Source organism: Erpetoichthys calabaricus, chromosome 2, assembly GCF_900747795.2.
Source record: "Erpetoichthys calabaricus chromosome 2, fErpCal1.3, whole genome shotgun sequence".
NCBI lineage: Eukaryota > Metazoa > Chordata > Cladistia > Polypteriformes > Polypteridae > Erpetoichthys > Erpetoichthys calabaricus.
In genome coordinates, this window is record NC_041395.2 from 138,382,891 (window position 1) to 138,398,825 (window position 15,935).

At 38.3% G+C, this 15,935-nt stretch overlaps 1 protein-coding gene across 13 annotated transcripts in view; it reads right to left on the reverse strand.

The window, feature by feature from the left end:
* The window catches only part of dlg1a (discs large MAGUK scaffold protein 1a), a 525,807-nt gene extending 511,158 nt beyond the window's left edge, over positions 1-14,649 (reverse strand). For 6 of the 13 annotated variants that reach the window (XM_051923935.1, XM_051923934.1, XM_051923932.1 and 3 more), the window contains exons 1-2: positions 13,906-14,648; positions 12,303-12,434 (exon numbers count right to left, since the gene is read on the reverse strand). In XM_051923935.1, the coding sequence (XP_051779895.1) occupies positions 12,303-12,434; positions 13,906-13,924 (151 nt within the window). In that variant the 5' untranslated portion in view covers positions 13,925-14,648. Of the gene's footprint in view, positions 1-12,302; positions 12,435-13,905 lie in introns of all 13 variants that reach the window. The other 7 variants (XM_051923938.1, XM_051923933.1, XM_051923930.1 and 4 more) reach the window with 2 other exon arrangements.
* Between the last annotated feature and the right edge of the window lie 1,286 nt (positions 14,650-15,935).

Consider the following 15,935-nt stretch of genomic DNA (forward strand, 5'->3'; position numbering starts at 1 on the left):
AACACAAAGCATTTAATGTGCTGCATTAATTTATGACGGGGTAAATTAAGTAATTGATTAAACATTGATTTTAGGAAGAAGTTTAGTTTACGACATTCTACTTTAATTATGAAGTAAACTATGAGAATAAAGTGGAAATGTCGACTTTAATCTCAACATAAACGGCGAGAATAAAGTGGAAATGTTGACTTTAATCTCGACATAAACGGCGAGAATAAAGTGGAAATGTTGACTTTGTTCTCGATATATAGTTTGTTTTTTTCTTCCCAGTATAGCTTAGCTTGAAGCAAGGTCCATATTAATGCAGTTTGCCTAAATGATGGTTCAGCTGGTAAAGATGTCATCACCAAGTTGCATTTGTTGTATTTTATTTTAATTTGGTGAATACTGTGTAATGCACCTGGGCTTGAAGTCTTGAAGTAATAGTGCAACTATCAGTAATAATACTATTATTTATTTTATTGTTATTATTTATTAGTTTAAATATTATGCAGTTTAATGATGATAAAGTTGTTTAAAAAGTCATTTTAACGTGTCAGTGGACAGAGATTGTTAACATTAACAGAAAGTGTAGTTGGTTTACAAAAAATAATTACTATTTATTCCTTTTCTAAGACATATTCGGTGCAATACAATTTTTGACAAGCACTTCTGGATATTTTACTAAGTCTAAATGCCTCTTAGTATGGTTGAAAATATGTTGTCAAAATTATAGTTTGTTTATGCAAAATTTGTTCAATAAAAAGGTTCTATATTTTGACTGCATCTGTCATGCAATGTGATACCTTCTCCATTAGTGCCACCCCCTTGAAAACTATCACTTTATGGGGCAATGCAAAACTGTATTAATACTTGTGTGCACATTAAAATGTTTTTTTTTGTACAATGTACAATACTCTTGGACAGTGGAATAGGTCATTCTTAGCCAGTAATTGCAGTGGAAAATGTGGTTAACATCCACTCATGCATGGGGAAAAAAATACCGTCGAATACCGTGAAACCGGGATAATTTAGAAAAATACCGTGATATAGAATTTTGGTCATACCGCCCACCCCTAATATACAGTGGTGTGAAAAACTATTTGCCCCCTTCCTGATTTCTTATTCTTTTGCATGTTTGTCACACAAAATGTTTCTGATCATCAAACACATTTAACCATTAGTCAAATATAACACAAGTAAACACAAAATGCAGTTTTTAAATGATGGTTTTTATTATTTAGGGAGAAAAAAAATCCAAACCTACATGGCCCTGTGTGAAAAAGTAATTGCCCCCTTGTTAAAAAATAACCTAACTGTGGTGTATCACACCTGAGTTCAATTTCCGTAGCCACCCCCAGGCCTGATTACTGCCACACCTGTTTCAATCAAGAAATCACTTAAATAGGAGCTGCCTGACACAGAGAAGTAGACCAAAAGCACCTCAAAAGCTAGACATCATGCCAAGATCCAAAGAAATTCAGGAACAAATGAGAACAGAAGTAATTGAGATCTATCAGTCTGGTAAAGGTTATAAAGCCATTTCTAAAGCTTTGGGACTCCAGCGAACCACAGTGAGAGCCATTATCCACAAATGGCAAAAACATGGAACAGTGGTGAACCTTCCCAGGAGTGGCCGGCCGACCAAAATTACTCCAAGAGCGCAGAGACGACTCATCCGAGAGGTCACAAAAGACCCCAGGACAACGTCTAAAGAACTGCAGGCCTCACTTGCCTCAATTAAGGTCAGTGTTCACGACTCCACCATAAGAAAGAGACTGGGCAAAAACGGCCTGCATGGCAGATGTCCAAGACGCAAACCACTGTTAAGCAAAAAGAACATTAGGGCTCGTCTCAATTTTGCTAAGAAACATCTCAATGATTGCCAAGACTTTTGGGAAAATACCTTGTGGACTGATGAGACAAAAGTTGAACTTTTTGGAAGGCAAATGTCCCGTTACATCTGGCGTAAAAGGAACACAGCATTTCAGAAAAAGAACATCATACCAACAGTAAAATATGGTGGTGGAAGTGTGATGGTCTGGGGTTGTTTTGCTGCTTCAGGACCTGGAAGGCTTGCTGTGATAGATGGAACCATGAATTCTACTGTCTACCAAAAAATCCTGAAGGAGAATGTCCGGCCATCTGTTCGTCAACTCAAGCTGAAGCGATCTTGGGTGCTGCAACAGGACAATGACCCAAAACACACCAGCAAATCCACCTCTGAATGGCTGAAGAAAAACAAAATGAAGACTTTGGAGTGGCCTAGTCAAAGTCCTGACCTGAATCCAATTGAGATGCTATGGCATGACCTTAAAAAGGCAGTTCATGCTAGAAAACCCTCAAATAAAGCTGAATTACAACAATTTTGCAAAGATGAGTGGGCCAAAATTCCTCCAGAGTGCTGTAAAAGACTCATTGCAAGTTATCGCAAACGCTTGATTGCAGTTATTGCTGCTAAGGGTGGCCCAACCAGTTATTAGGTTCAGGGGGCAATTACTTTTTCACACAGGGCCATGTAGGTTTGGATTTTTTTTTCTCCCTAAATAATAAAAACCACCATTTACAAACTGCATTTTGTGTTTACTTGTGTTATATTTGACTAATGGTTAAATGTGTTTGATGATCAGAAACATTTTGTGTGACAAACATGCAAAAGAATAAGAAATCAGGAAGGGGGCAAATAGTTTTTCACACCACTGTATATATATATATATATATATATATATATATATGAAAGAGAAGGTCTGTGATACGGTTTGCATATTTGCAGCTAGAGATCCACGAAGGGAGAAAAAAACGAATCACGTATCATAAAATAGTTTTTTTTTTTTTTTTATTCCTGGGCTTTCAACCCCTATCAGGGGTCTTCATCAGAGGATAATGCTTAGACTTACAAGAATCAAAGGCAATATATAGCAAAACATTCAGTGGGGGTAGGGGGTGGGTGGAGGTGACTAAGTCAGTATGATCGGGGAAATGTCGGGGTTTGTATAGTTTAATTATTGTGTACATGTCCTTCTTAAGTTGGCATATGCTGGATTTATGTCCAAGTGTCCGTTGATGGCGTTTTCATCTGATAGCCAAGACTCGGCCAACTCTCTGGCACTTTTAGTACTGGCCTTAAATTTTACTTTTACATTGTCCCAGTTGAATGTGTGTCCTGTCGATTTAGTATGTGCATATATCAAAGATAGTGCGTCCTTTCTTCTGACGGCGTTGCGATGTTCCTGTACACGTGTTGAGATTCTTTTTGATCATACTGACTTAGTCACCTCCACCCACCCCCCTATCTATATATAGATAGATAGATACAGATAATTCCTTTGACTTCATGCTTGGTTTGTGCTCTGACATGAACTGTCAACTGTGGGACCTTATATAGACAGGTGTGTGCCTTTCCAAATCATGTCCAATCAATTGAATTTACCACAGGTGGACTCCAATTAAGCTGCAGAAACTTCTCAAGGATGATCAGGGGAAACAGGGTGCACCTGAGCTCAATTTTGAGCTTCATGGCAAAGGCTGTGAATACTTATGTACATGTGCTTTCTCAATTTTTTTACTTTTAATAAATTCGCAAAAATCTCAAGTAAACGTTTTTCATGTTGTCATTATGGGTTGTTGTGTGTAGAATTCTGAAGAAAAAAATGAATTTAATCCATTTTAGAATAAGGCTGTAACATAACAAAATGTGGAAAAAGTGATGCGCTGTGAATACTTTCCGGATGCACTGTACACACTAGAGTCATTTTAGTGTCACCAAATCTGCATATCTTTGGAAGTAAACCGGAGCACACTGTGGAAACCCAGCAGGAAAACATGTAAACTCCAGGCAGGGAATACCAGCGACGTGACTCCCTGCGAGACAGCAGCGCTAACGCTCTGCCACCGTGTCACCCCCATGTGTGTCATTATTACAGTGTTAGTTATTTAAACATAATTAAGGATTTATCTGTAAAATGTAACATGCGTACTTCAATGCATTTCATCATGAAAGTGATATCAAGTATAAATCTTAAGGATTCTAAATGTGCAGAGAGTTGGAATATCATACATTTAATGTGCTCAGTGTGGCGATCTATTGCTGTTTGCCACTGCTGTCAGTACCGGAGGAAGCCCTAGAAAAAAAGACGGCACAGAAGACAGTATGTAAGACTTAAAATTTATTGTGTCATTACGATTGGGAATATGCGACGCTTGAATATAAAAGCACCACGAATGCATCTGTATGTGGCATTTTGCTTCACCACATCGAACCATTCATCAAACACCGAAGCACAGACATCGAACCTACTAGGATCCGCAAAGCAGCTTTCTGTCACATGTAGATAGTAAACAGAGACTCTGACATCACATTCCAACTTTTAGCACACTGCACCCCTCAACTTTTTGCTGATACTGCAACTCGCGCACGCGTCGCGTTAGTTTCTGAGGACCTACTCAGAGGACGCATCAAATGAACGCTGGGAACGCGTGGCAGCCATGATGCCTGCGTGTACGTGTTCTGAGCATGAAGTATAAACGAGCCCTTAGGTTTTCCACCACTGACATGGATTTACATCACTTTCCACCTCGGGTATCATCAAGTAGCACTTTATCACTTTCTCAATGGCAGTGTACAGAAACTTGCTTTCTCAGAATTACTGTTTTGTTTTTTAATAGCTGTTAAAAGATTTTGTTTTCTTTTTTGCTACCTCCTTTGTGCCCTCATCTTCTCCAACTTCTGCACCCATAAGGGAGGGATAGAGTGGGGCAAGGAGGCGGGGATCTGTACAAGTGTTTTAAATCATAAAAAAAAAATTTCTTTGGAATCAAGGAGCCCCAACCAAGATGGCTTTTGAAATAAAAAACACCCGATAGGCATATGCTTTTTACAGAAATAAAAATAATCAGTTTACTATTTAAGTAATTTGCTCAAACAGATTAATAACTCATTCAAACAGTTTTTTTTTTGCCTGACACCAATGGGTCTATGTACTAGATCAATTCCACTTCACAGATGGTGAAACAAGTTAAGTTGTCAAGCGGTCTTTAATGGCAAATGAATTCCATCATAGTTTGCAGATTACTGTATTTTAAGGAACATCAGTCTTTTCAAGGCCAAACCACCTCCACACAAATGGGGACAATCCACATCTTGCAATTAAATCTAACAACACAGATTGCGAGGATGTGCATCCCTTGGCACTGTTTGCTCACTCAGTTTTAGATAAATACACTAGCTTCACTTGTATGAATGTACATGACATAGTGAATGCGTGGACTATCAAGGCATGTTTTTGATTGTTTCTTACAAAGTGAGTGACATATTTGATCATTTCAGCTCACACATCGTTAAAACAACAATTAAGATATTACCTCAGACACAAACTCATATAGCCAACACTTTTATTTGTTGATAAATTGTCATTAATAATGCTCTAGTGAGTGGAACATTCTAACAGGACATGCCTTTTTATGCAAATGAAGGCCATTTGCAGAAGAAAAGTGATAGCAGCAAATTTTGGTTACAAAAGTAATGTTATCAAAGCACCTTACAGGGGAAAAAAAACTGAAAAAGGAGTTTGAATTAAACACAAAAAACAACAGCTATCAAAACATAATTTTAAATAAAGCGCAAGAAACATAAGCTATAGCTATCTCCATGTGTAAAATAAAAACTAGCAGTTATAAGGGGAAAAAATGATGAACAACATAGATAAGAGTGTGGGACCTGACTTTACATGCAGCATGGGATGCCACTTCAAAGCTATAGGTGGGAACTCAAAGTAAACTGTAATACTGGTGACCTGAATATTTTTAAGTTATCTTCACTGTTTAAGGCATTTTGTGTCAAGTCAGCCACCAACTAACCTGAGATAACTAAAATGTGCATTGCCAATGCTGAAAAGACTGTTTAAATCCAATTACAATAGAGATTTGTTATTGTAGTTACAGTAATCCCTCCTCCATCGCGGGGGTTGCGTTCCAGAGCCACCCGCGAAATAAGAAAATCCGCGAAGTAGAAACCATATGTTTATATGGTTATTTTTATATTGTCATGCTTGGGTCACAGATTTGCGCAGAAACACAGGAGGTTGTAGAGAGACAGGAACGTTATTCAAACACTGCAAACAAACATTTGTCTCTTTTTCAAAAGTTTAAACTGTGCTCCATGACAAGACAGAGATGACAGTTCAGTCTCACAATTAAAAGAATGCAAACATATCTTCCTCTTCAAAGGGGCAAACAAATCAATAGGGCTGTTTGGCTTGTAAGTATGAGAAGCACCGCGGCACAAAGCTGTTGAAGGCAGCAGCTCACACCCCCTCCGTCAGGAGCAGAGAGAGAGCGAGAGAGAGAGAGAGATGGAGAGAGACAGATAAAAAAATCAATACGTGCCCTTTGAGCTTTTAAGTATGCGAAGCACCGTGCAGCATACTTAAAAGCTGCACACAGAAGGTAGCAACGTGAAGATAATCTTTCAGCATTTTTAGACGAGCGTCCGTATCGTCTAGGTGTGCGAACAGCCCCCCTGCTCACACCCCCTACGTCAGGATCACAGATAGTCAGCGCAAGAGAGAGAGAAAGAAAAGTAAGCCGGGTAGCTTCTCAGTCATCTGCCAATAGCGTCCCTTGTATGAAATCAACTGGGCAAACCAACTGAGGAAGCATGTACCAGAAATTAAAAGAGCCACTGTCCTCAGAAACCCGCGAAGCAGCGAAAAATCCGCGATATATATTTAAATATGCTTACATATAAAATCCGCGATGGAGTGAAGCTGCGAAAGGCGAAGCGCGATATAGCGAGGGATTACTGTATTTTCTTTTTGCTGTCATATGTCTTATCTTCCACTGCCTTTAACAAAAAAAAGAAGCCAGCTTTTCCTTGCTGCAGTAGATCATGAATATTTCTAAAATAACAGAAGGAAATCGGGGAATTCAAGTAAAAGAACAAGATTTACTGTACAAGAGAACTGTTTTAAGTAATTCTGTCATTACAGTTTGAGCTTTTCCCAGTACAGCCTATGCAGCACACACCAGCGAAGTGGTATAAATAAGGCAGCATCCTTTGTTCCTTTAAAGGTAGCCATAGTAATTTTGCAAACAAAAAGAAAGGATATTATAGGGAATAAGTCATTCACAAGACATTACACTGCATCTTGACTTTCACCTACTCAGGAGAACCATACTAAATTTTTAAAAAGCCACCAAGGAAGCTTATCTGTGCTCATTCCATTTTGTTGGAAAGTAAAAACCAGAAGAATATTCCTGATTCAAAGAAGTGCAGAATCTTGGTGAGGAACAACAGGTATGTATGTAGAAAATTACTTTTTCAGTGGTTTGCAGGCCTTAGGCTTAGGGATGTCACAATATCAACATTTTTGTATTCAATACCAATACCAGTGAAATTCTACGATACTCAACACCTTTCAATATTCAATGGCTTTTTTATGAAAGTACATCCATTACTGAACAATACTGTGCCTTTTTCTGTAATACAATATAAAACTACTGATGGCAACAACAGCTGTAAATACTGGTATAATCATGAAGTAGTTACCCGAATATCATTTAAATAAACTAGTATTGTCATTCATAAATATTAAAATATAATGCAAGGCTTTGTAAAGTGGAGCAAAGATAGGGATCCCCTCAGTGTACAAACAAATATGAGGTTTATAATCTTACGAGGACTTCAGCACAGGGTTCATAAAGAATGAAATATCATGAACTTCCCAATTTATCTTAGGAGATGTACACTGTAAATGTATTCCCTGACTAAATATAAATTACAAAACATTACTATACATGTACTGTTCAATTAGTGAATTACAACATAATTCCAAATATTTTAATTTAAAACTTTACTTTAAAGATGTTTTTGTAACAACATGATTTTAAAGTCTGGTTTGTCAATGAAACAAAAAGTTTGCAATATTTAAGTTTATAATATATGCTATTGTAAGATTTAGATTTTCATCATTATCTGGTTGTAAAATAGTACTAAAGAATAACATTTAACACTAGAATTCCTGAAACCTATGAAAAAAAGTCATAATGCTAAGCCACCTTAAATTCCTTTGCACCATTTCATCAGCGTCTTTGTTTTGAAAATGTGTCAATCAGCACAAGCAGCCTGCTATCCCATCCTCTACTGACACAGCCGAGGTTCTCCAAGCTCAAGTCTGTTTATCTGGGTGTGTGGTGCCTGGAGTTGTATAGGGTAAATAATACATCATTATATGGAATACATACATTTCATTTGTGTTCTGTGACTACCATAATTCGTGTAAATGTAGGATGACAGGAAATGCAAGGCAGGAAATGTTGAACACATAAGTAAAACTTTTTTCATGTTATAGTAATAATTGACAAAATGCTGAAGTATATGATGTGTGAAGACTGAAGTTCAAATATCAAATAAACACTTTCACTAAAGGTATAAGAAAAAAAGGGCTCTTTTATTCAAAAATATATGTGTAAAAAACTGAAGCCCAACTCTCAATCGACAGAGAGCTGACACATCTGCTTGGCTGGTGCAGAAGAAGGAACTGTAGCCTCATAATCAAGAGGTTAGCAGTTCGAAAACCAGGTTTCTCCTATTTTGAGTAGTGAATTATTATTATTATTATATGAGAGTCTGTAACACCTGTTGTACATTTTTGCTAACTGCAAAAGATATCGCCAAAGGGATGTAAGCAGACACACAAACACTGGTGAATCATGTCTTCTTGGTAGCTTTTTCTCACTTGAATTTTTTGAAATTCATTTTTATTCTTGGATAAAATCAAATCTGTTCCGTTATACCTTTGCAAAAGTATTGATTTTATATTTCAGTAACCACCTGAATGACATTAAATCTGCCTGTGCCTCTCTCACGCATGCACACACATATCCATGAATGAAAATATCATTATTTGAAAACACTTTGTCATTTGAACATGTTTTTTTTTCTGATCTTGCCCAATCTCCACGTTATGGTGCATGGTACCGAGAATGCAGACAGACTTCTTCTTGGGCTCATACACCGTCAGCATGGCATTGCCAGATCTAAACACTAGCACAGAGAATTGCTTGCATACTAAAGTGACTTTAGCTGTAGGTGGAAGTCACACTTTATTTATGGTGCCAAGACGAGTTGAATTGCGGTGCAGCAGTCTATTGGTCAGCGAAAGTGACCAGAAGAAGTTGTCTGTTGTTACGATTCTGCCTTTGTCCAGAAACGACTCCATAAGCTTTATGACCGCAGTCTTGGAAAATCTTTCTCCCGTGAGATGACTGGGATTTTTTCCTAAATAAGGAGTGGCATTGCACATGTACTTTGTCTCCATATCTGCCGCTCTCCAAAATTTTATGCCAGATTTGTCAGGCTTGGTTGACATGTATTGCAAGAAAGGACAACGGACCTTGTTTGGAAACAGTTTCTCATCACCAGTAGTATGTTGCTCTGGGTTGTAACTCAAATCACAGTTCTCAACAAAATGTTGCCAGATCTCCAATATTGCAGCAAATCTGTCATTTTCACATGTTCTGTATGGGTTTCTTTGTTGTCAAAGCACAAATACTGCATGATACTGTGATACCGGTCACAGGGCATCATATCTTTGATTGCCGGTACAACAAATAGCTCTGACCAGGCATCAAGTACAGCACCACCTGTGACCATCGATGCTCTTGTGAAAAGAATGGAGATAAATGCCACCAATTCACAGAGGAAGAGGCATGTTTGTTCTACCACCTGAATGCAACTGAGAGAATAAAATAGAGTTAAAAAAAAAAAAAGCATAACTTTACACCAAGTGTTACAGACTCAAATAAAATGTATGTTTATATTATATAATAGTAATAATAATAGCAGCTCACTACTCAAAAGGGAGAGAACCCAATTTTGCCTGTACTCCGCTCTGTCTGCATTTTCAGTATCATGCATCATAACACTGTTCTGTCTGCATGTTCAGTATCACACAACATAACACGGAGTACATGCAAGGTCGAAAAAAAAAAATGTTCAAATGACAACTCATATTCAAATGGCATAGCGTTTTTTTCAATCTTGCTTGTACTCCACTCGGTCTGCATTTTCAGTGCCATGCACCATAACACCGCTCTGTCTGCATTTTCAGACTGATGGAGAAGTGCAAAGGGATTTAAGGTGTGCCAGGTTTACAGGTTTTTTTCGTAGGCTTCAGGAATTCTACTGTTAAGGGGTTATACTAATGAACGGTAGTTTGCATTCAAACGTCAAACGAAAGGCATAAATGTGTATTTAGCAATGAATTACAGTGGGCTGCTTTGATTATACACATCTGTTAACACAGTATATATTTTGTTCATAACGAGATGTGTCTTGTCCTTAGAAGCACTGAAACACTAAATACATTTTATTTGGGCATTAACAAATTAGCAATTAATGTCATCCCAGTGTAGACAAACCAAGTAGCCACCTCATTTGAATCTTGCCTCAATGTTTTCCTGCTACAGCTGTTGTGTACAGAGGCAATCCTCCCACCCTTCTATATGCATAGCTGTGGATGCATGCAAGTTGCATTTCAGTGTGACCCTAAACTGTACACAATGGTTTGAAAATGGACAAATGTTTGGACAAATGGATATCTATATCACCGTCTATCTCATCACAATCAGAGAATGAAAGTGAAGCCGCCATTCATTTTTCAGGGCTGTGCAGGACTTTATTTAAAAGCCATTAATCTTGTTATCTTTTCATCTCTTCCTATACTTTTGTGCCAGTACAAGTTAAACGATTACACCTCATTTGATTGGTAAAGTTTTTTGCTCTTAAATCACACACTAATCTGCTTCTGAATTAATTCAAAAATTGGATAAACGTGGCAATAACTCAAGCCTGTGTGTGTTTTTTTAAATAACAAGTTTGATTCCTGCACTCGCATGCCAAAAGTTTGTTGTGCAAACACAAAAGCACTTCCAGACATGACACCTGCTGATTTTCTTTTCCACGTGTTTTGATGCAATGCTGTATCATCAAGACTTTGAGCTATTTTTACATGTAGTTTCACTTATGTTTTTATCATGTACTATTCTACCTTTTGGAGTTATATGTCTACTTGCAGTCATGTATGAGTGTAATACTGATTTTCTCCGTACTACCGATGCCATAAAAAATCTGGCACCATTATCGAATTAGTTTTGAAATATTGCAACTTGTGCAATTCCTTCTCATACTGACCAGCAATGCAGCATGCAGTTTGAAACATTAAGTTTGTAATCAGTGTATTCTTTCCATGTCAATGTGGCTTGTTCTTTTTAACTTGGTGGTGCCGTTTCAGTATAGGCAGTTTACAGCCAATACATCCTCCTGAGCAGCAGGTGGTAGCATGACTCTCACTTTACTTAGTGTTTAAATCTACATGGATGCAATTTGTCAGATGATGACAATGTTGGAGGGTATCACAATGATCTTATGCCAATCAAGCCAGACCAACTAGACAGTTAAAATTAGTGAAGTGTGCACCTATAAGAACGTTCTGGTATGGCCTCACCAGAACTTCCATTTTAAACAATTTCTGCCTACAACAATTGCACAACCAGGATACATAATACCCATTTAATTAAACAGTCAACCCAAAAATTAGAATGGGTCTTTCCTGTTTTTGTATTGACTATTTTAACTGCAGTTTATCGGTGGATAAAAGCAGCATAAAAAAAATGCTGACTTGGGAATTTAGAATTAAAAAAATGTGATAAATTATAAAAATCAACAGTGTATCTTGTTAAACGATTTATAGTTAAGATTATAGATATCCCTCTAGAGAAAACTCTTCCAGAACTATTTTGCCCTAGGGTGCCAGAAGATTGGAGACCTCTATTGCTAACCATAGAAACAGGTCACAATGGCACAGAGGCCATTACCCTTGTACTGATGTTGCACTTTCAAAAGATGACAAAATGCTGTCAATTCTGTATCACACAAGTTAATAACATAAAATATTAAAAAACAAAAAATTGTTTTCTAGCAATACAGGTTAAAACTATCATCCAGACAAAAACACTGCACACCCACACTTCCAAGGCCAAAATTAAGCAAGAAGCCTAACCTCAAGACGCTATAACAACATTAAATGGATTTTGTTCAATTTCTGGTGCCCACAATATTCCATGGAAGGAAATTAAGCTTATTACATGAAACAATCGTAAAAATCGGTTGTCCACAAAAATGCTAATTCTAAACACAACAAAACATAAGCTTGCAATCTGATGTTTTGTGTTTGGCAGCTACAAATGAATGCCTGAGGGAACAATGTTAGTAATTACTGAAAAGCAAAACAATATTTGGAAAAGAATACCAGCATCATACCAACCTATCAGAGCCTGGAAAAGGTTACTCTGAAAGATGTTAATAACTCGCTCTATGGAGTTTCGAAGTTGTCTGTCCTCCGTTTGACTCAGTCTGGATTGATAATCCTCCAGGAGAACCAGTGCTCGTTGTGCATCTGTGGGAAATTAGAAACACTTTCAGTGCTGATGTACAGATTCAAACTCAGAAACATGTACAGTATGTGGTGCTGAATTTTAACAGTTATTGCATTTCATATGGCACCTATCAGAAAACATACAACTGGAATCTTGATGGCAAAACATAAATGGCAAATCAAGAAGAAAAATAAAGAATCTTAAGGTAACAAAGGTAAACATACACCATAGGAACTAGAGAGGGGCAAAAAAAAAAAAAAAACACAACATTTGAAGAAACATTTCCCTTCATTCATTGAATGAAGCCAATTATCCACTACAGTACTGGCGCATAAGATGCTACTGCCTATTGCTGGCAGCAGGCAATGGGCACAAAGCACAAACCATTCCTGAATGGAGAAGCAATCTACATTAGTGTACACTCACACACAGAGTAACAGCATGTAAGTATGGTCGGCAGTGGATGTTAACTTTCAAAGAAGACACCCAGGCAGGAAGTGAACCAAGACCTAAACACAGCGAGGCAGATTTCTCTCCCAAGTTTGGATATCACTGTAATAAGTAAAACATCATCAGAAATTAACAAGTTCTTGAGTTGGTCATCGGAAAACAACAATAAATGGGCTACTTTTCAGACTACAGAAAAAACAAATACATAAATTATAAAAATACACAAATATAAAAGCAACAAATGATTAGTAGTACTGATAACTCATAATTTAGTGAAATCAACAAACAAAAACAATTCAAAATCCATCAACTGACCTTCATATAGTCACTGAAGGAAGGATTATCCAAGGAAGCTTAAATCTACACAGCACAACTTTGCACTCAACTAGAGGCACAACATTTGGAACTACATAACAGATTGCAACCAACAACCCAAAACTAAACTAGAAATACCTCAATGGCTAAATAGAAAAGTGAGAACTACCAATTACAACAGACTGGCCATACAGAAAAATGCTCGATTACACAAATACACGCTCACAAACTGAAAGGTTTCAGTAGGAAATCAATTTGCAGTACTGAAGTAGTAACTTATGATATGGACAACGGGACTAAAGTGAATGGTTACGCACAATATTAATGACAACACAGCCCTCACTTCCCAAAATTACAAAACAGGTAGTATATACATGGCTAGACAAACAACTAGCAAAATGTGAAGCAAGCAAGCAAAGAAATGCAACGAAATGTATGAACATACCCAGGAATGTAAATGCACACCACAACAGAACCAAAACTAATGACAGCAGACAGAGACACACACACCACAGATAAAACAGGAGTCACCGCGCAATAACCACGCAAAACACATTGATTTCGATCTTTCTACAACCGGGTCGTATGCTCAATACTGTTTACGTTTAAAAGCTGAAAGAGAAAGCAACGACAATCACGTGCTCGTAATACCAGATTTGCGCCCGTCCCTCTTTATACACACCGCAGCTAGAAGTGAATAAGTTGCTTTAAGGTACTGCAACTTACCTTTCTTTCGAACAGGCATGTTGAGGCTTCCAGATGCTAAAAGTTGGGTGATCAAAAAAGTGGGGCAGTAAGCTTTAAAATCCAAATGTTTGCCGTCAGTCGTTATAGTGGGGGTTGAAGAATGTTCAATGCTCCTGCACTTAGCGCTGCTGTCTTCCTCTCAGTGATCCACAGGCGACTTGGTTATTAAATGGAAAGTGGAGCACTTGTATGTCACGGTGCCTGGAACCCAGCTGTAGAAACCCGTCGCTCGCTGTAAAACCATATATAAGCCACAGTGAAGCGATCTCGAGAGAGAAGCGAGGCATTCGAGCCTCGCAGAAGACAACGCGGGTCCGGACTTGAAGAAACTTTTACAGGGAAAGAAAGAAAGAAAAAAAAATAGAAACAGCCCGGCAATCTCAGGCACTGCTGCCAGGCGGTACAGAATTCTGATAGTGGCGAGTTCCTCCCGCTCCGCCTTTCCCCCTCCCCTTCTCTTCTTTCAGCGGCAGCTACAGAACTGAAACTCACAGAGAAAAATAACAAAATCGCGCGTCGCGCTCTGTTCATGCAAAGTTGAACCTTTGCACGCACTGATCAGGCTGCAGTGCCCTCGGCCTGCGTGGGGATGTTCTCCTCCTCCTCCCCTTTCTCTTCCCTCTTCAGCTTCTCGTGACCCCTTGCAGCTAAACTTCTTCCCCCTCCTCTTTTTTTCCCCTCCTGTGTGCCCGAAATTCCAAACTTTCCACCAAAATGGCGTCCGGGAGCTGGAAAGAAGAGCACGTGACCTCACTCCCTACCCGTCCCTGGCCAATCAGGAGTAAGATCGGTGACTGGGCTACCTTGGCACGGGGAGGAGCAGGAGGAGGAAAGGTGAGGCACAGGAGTTTCTTAAAGGCGCGAGGTGAGGTCCCTGTGGGTCACGTCTCGACGCCAGCTCGTGGGGATCTCCTTGTCGATCTCCGTGTCGCTGAGCATCTTCTGCTTTCTGAGATTCCTCTTCGGGGATATTTGGTGCTTCTTGACAAACTGTTCATCCATTCTATTTAGGTTCAAATGTTTTTGCATGACTGACTAAATAGTATATTTTTAACAGGGCTGATTTGGGCAGCTAGGACAGGGCTCGTGTGTAAATTAGATTTCAAGGGATTAAGCTACATAGGGGCGTTTTAAATGTGAAACAGAGAAAATGTACAGTCGGGGTTACTTAGCGCGAACTAGTAGGGTGAACGTACCACCAACTGTATTGCGTTTGCAGCATTGGCTGTTGTATTGCCCTCACTATCGCAATTATTATCTTTTCGCCCAATGGAAAAGTCCAAGTACCAGGAGCATAATATACTAAAGTAGAGGTAAAAGTTCAGTACTGGTGTACCAATGTGGCTACAGGTTTTCATTCCAGATCTGTGGGTGACTCTTATGTTTCATAAATCTGATTATTTGGCTGGTCTTCTTTCTTCTCTTATTCTGAATCCAGAAAAGTATTCACATTTAGAGGAAATTAAAAAAAAATGTGTTCTTTGTCATAGTTTTAGACACCTAACTTTCTTTTACCATTTTTATTTCAGTTCTTTTTACTGTGTTCATAGGAATTAATTATGAAAGCTTTGAAACCAATTTACATATGTACTGTCTGGCTCGTCTTGATTCTGTTTATGAATGACATCAAACTTTTTGGAGTTCCTCCCTATTTTTGACCATATTGAGCCAAAATACTGAATTTTGTGCCATGTTGCACATTTTTTTTGTGCAGGAAATTATGCACATGATAAATAGGAAAACAATGGGTTTCTTCAGCAAAAATAATCAGAAGAACTTTAAGTTGTGAATGCCACTTCGCCTGACCCCAGGCTTCTGGAGTTTTTTTTTGTTTTTTCTGTCCACCCTGGCCATCGGACCTTATTCCTTTCTATGTTAATTAATGTTGTCTTATTTTAATTTCTTATTTTGTCTTTTATTTTTCTTCTCTCCATTATGTAAAGCACTTTGAGCTACTTTTTGTATGAAAATGTGCTATATAAATAAATGTTGTTGTTGTTGAAGTTGTG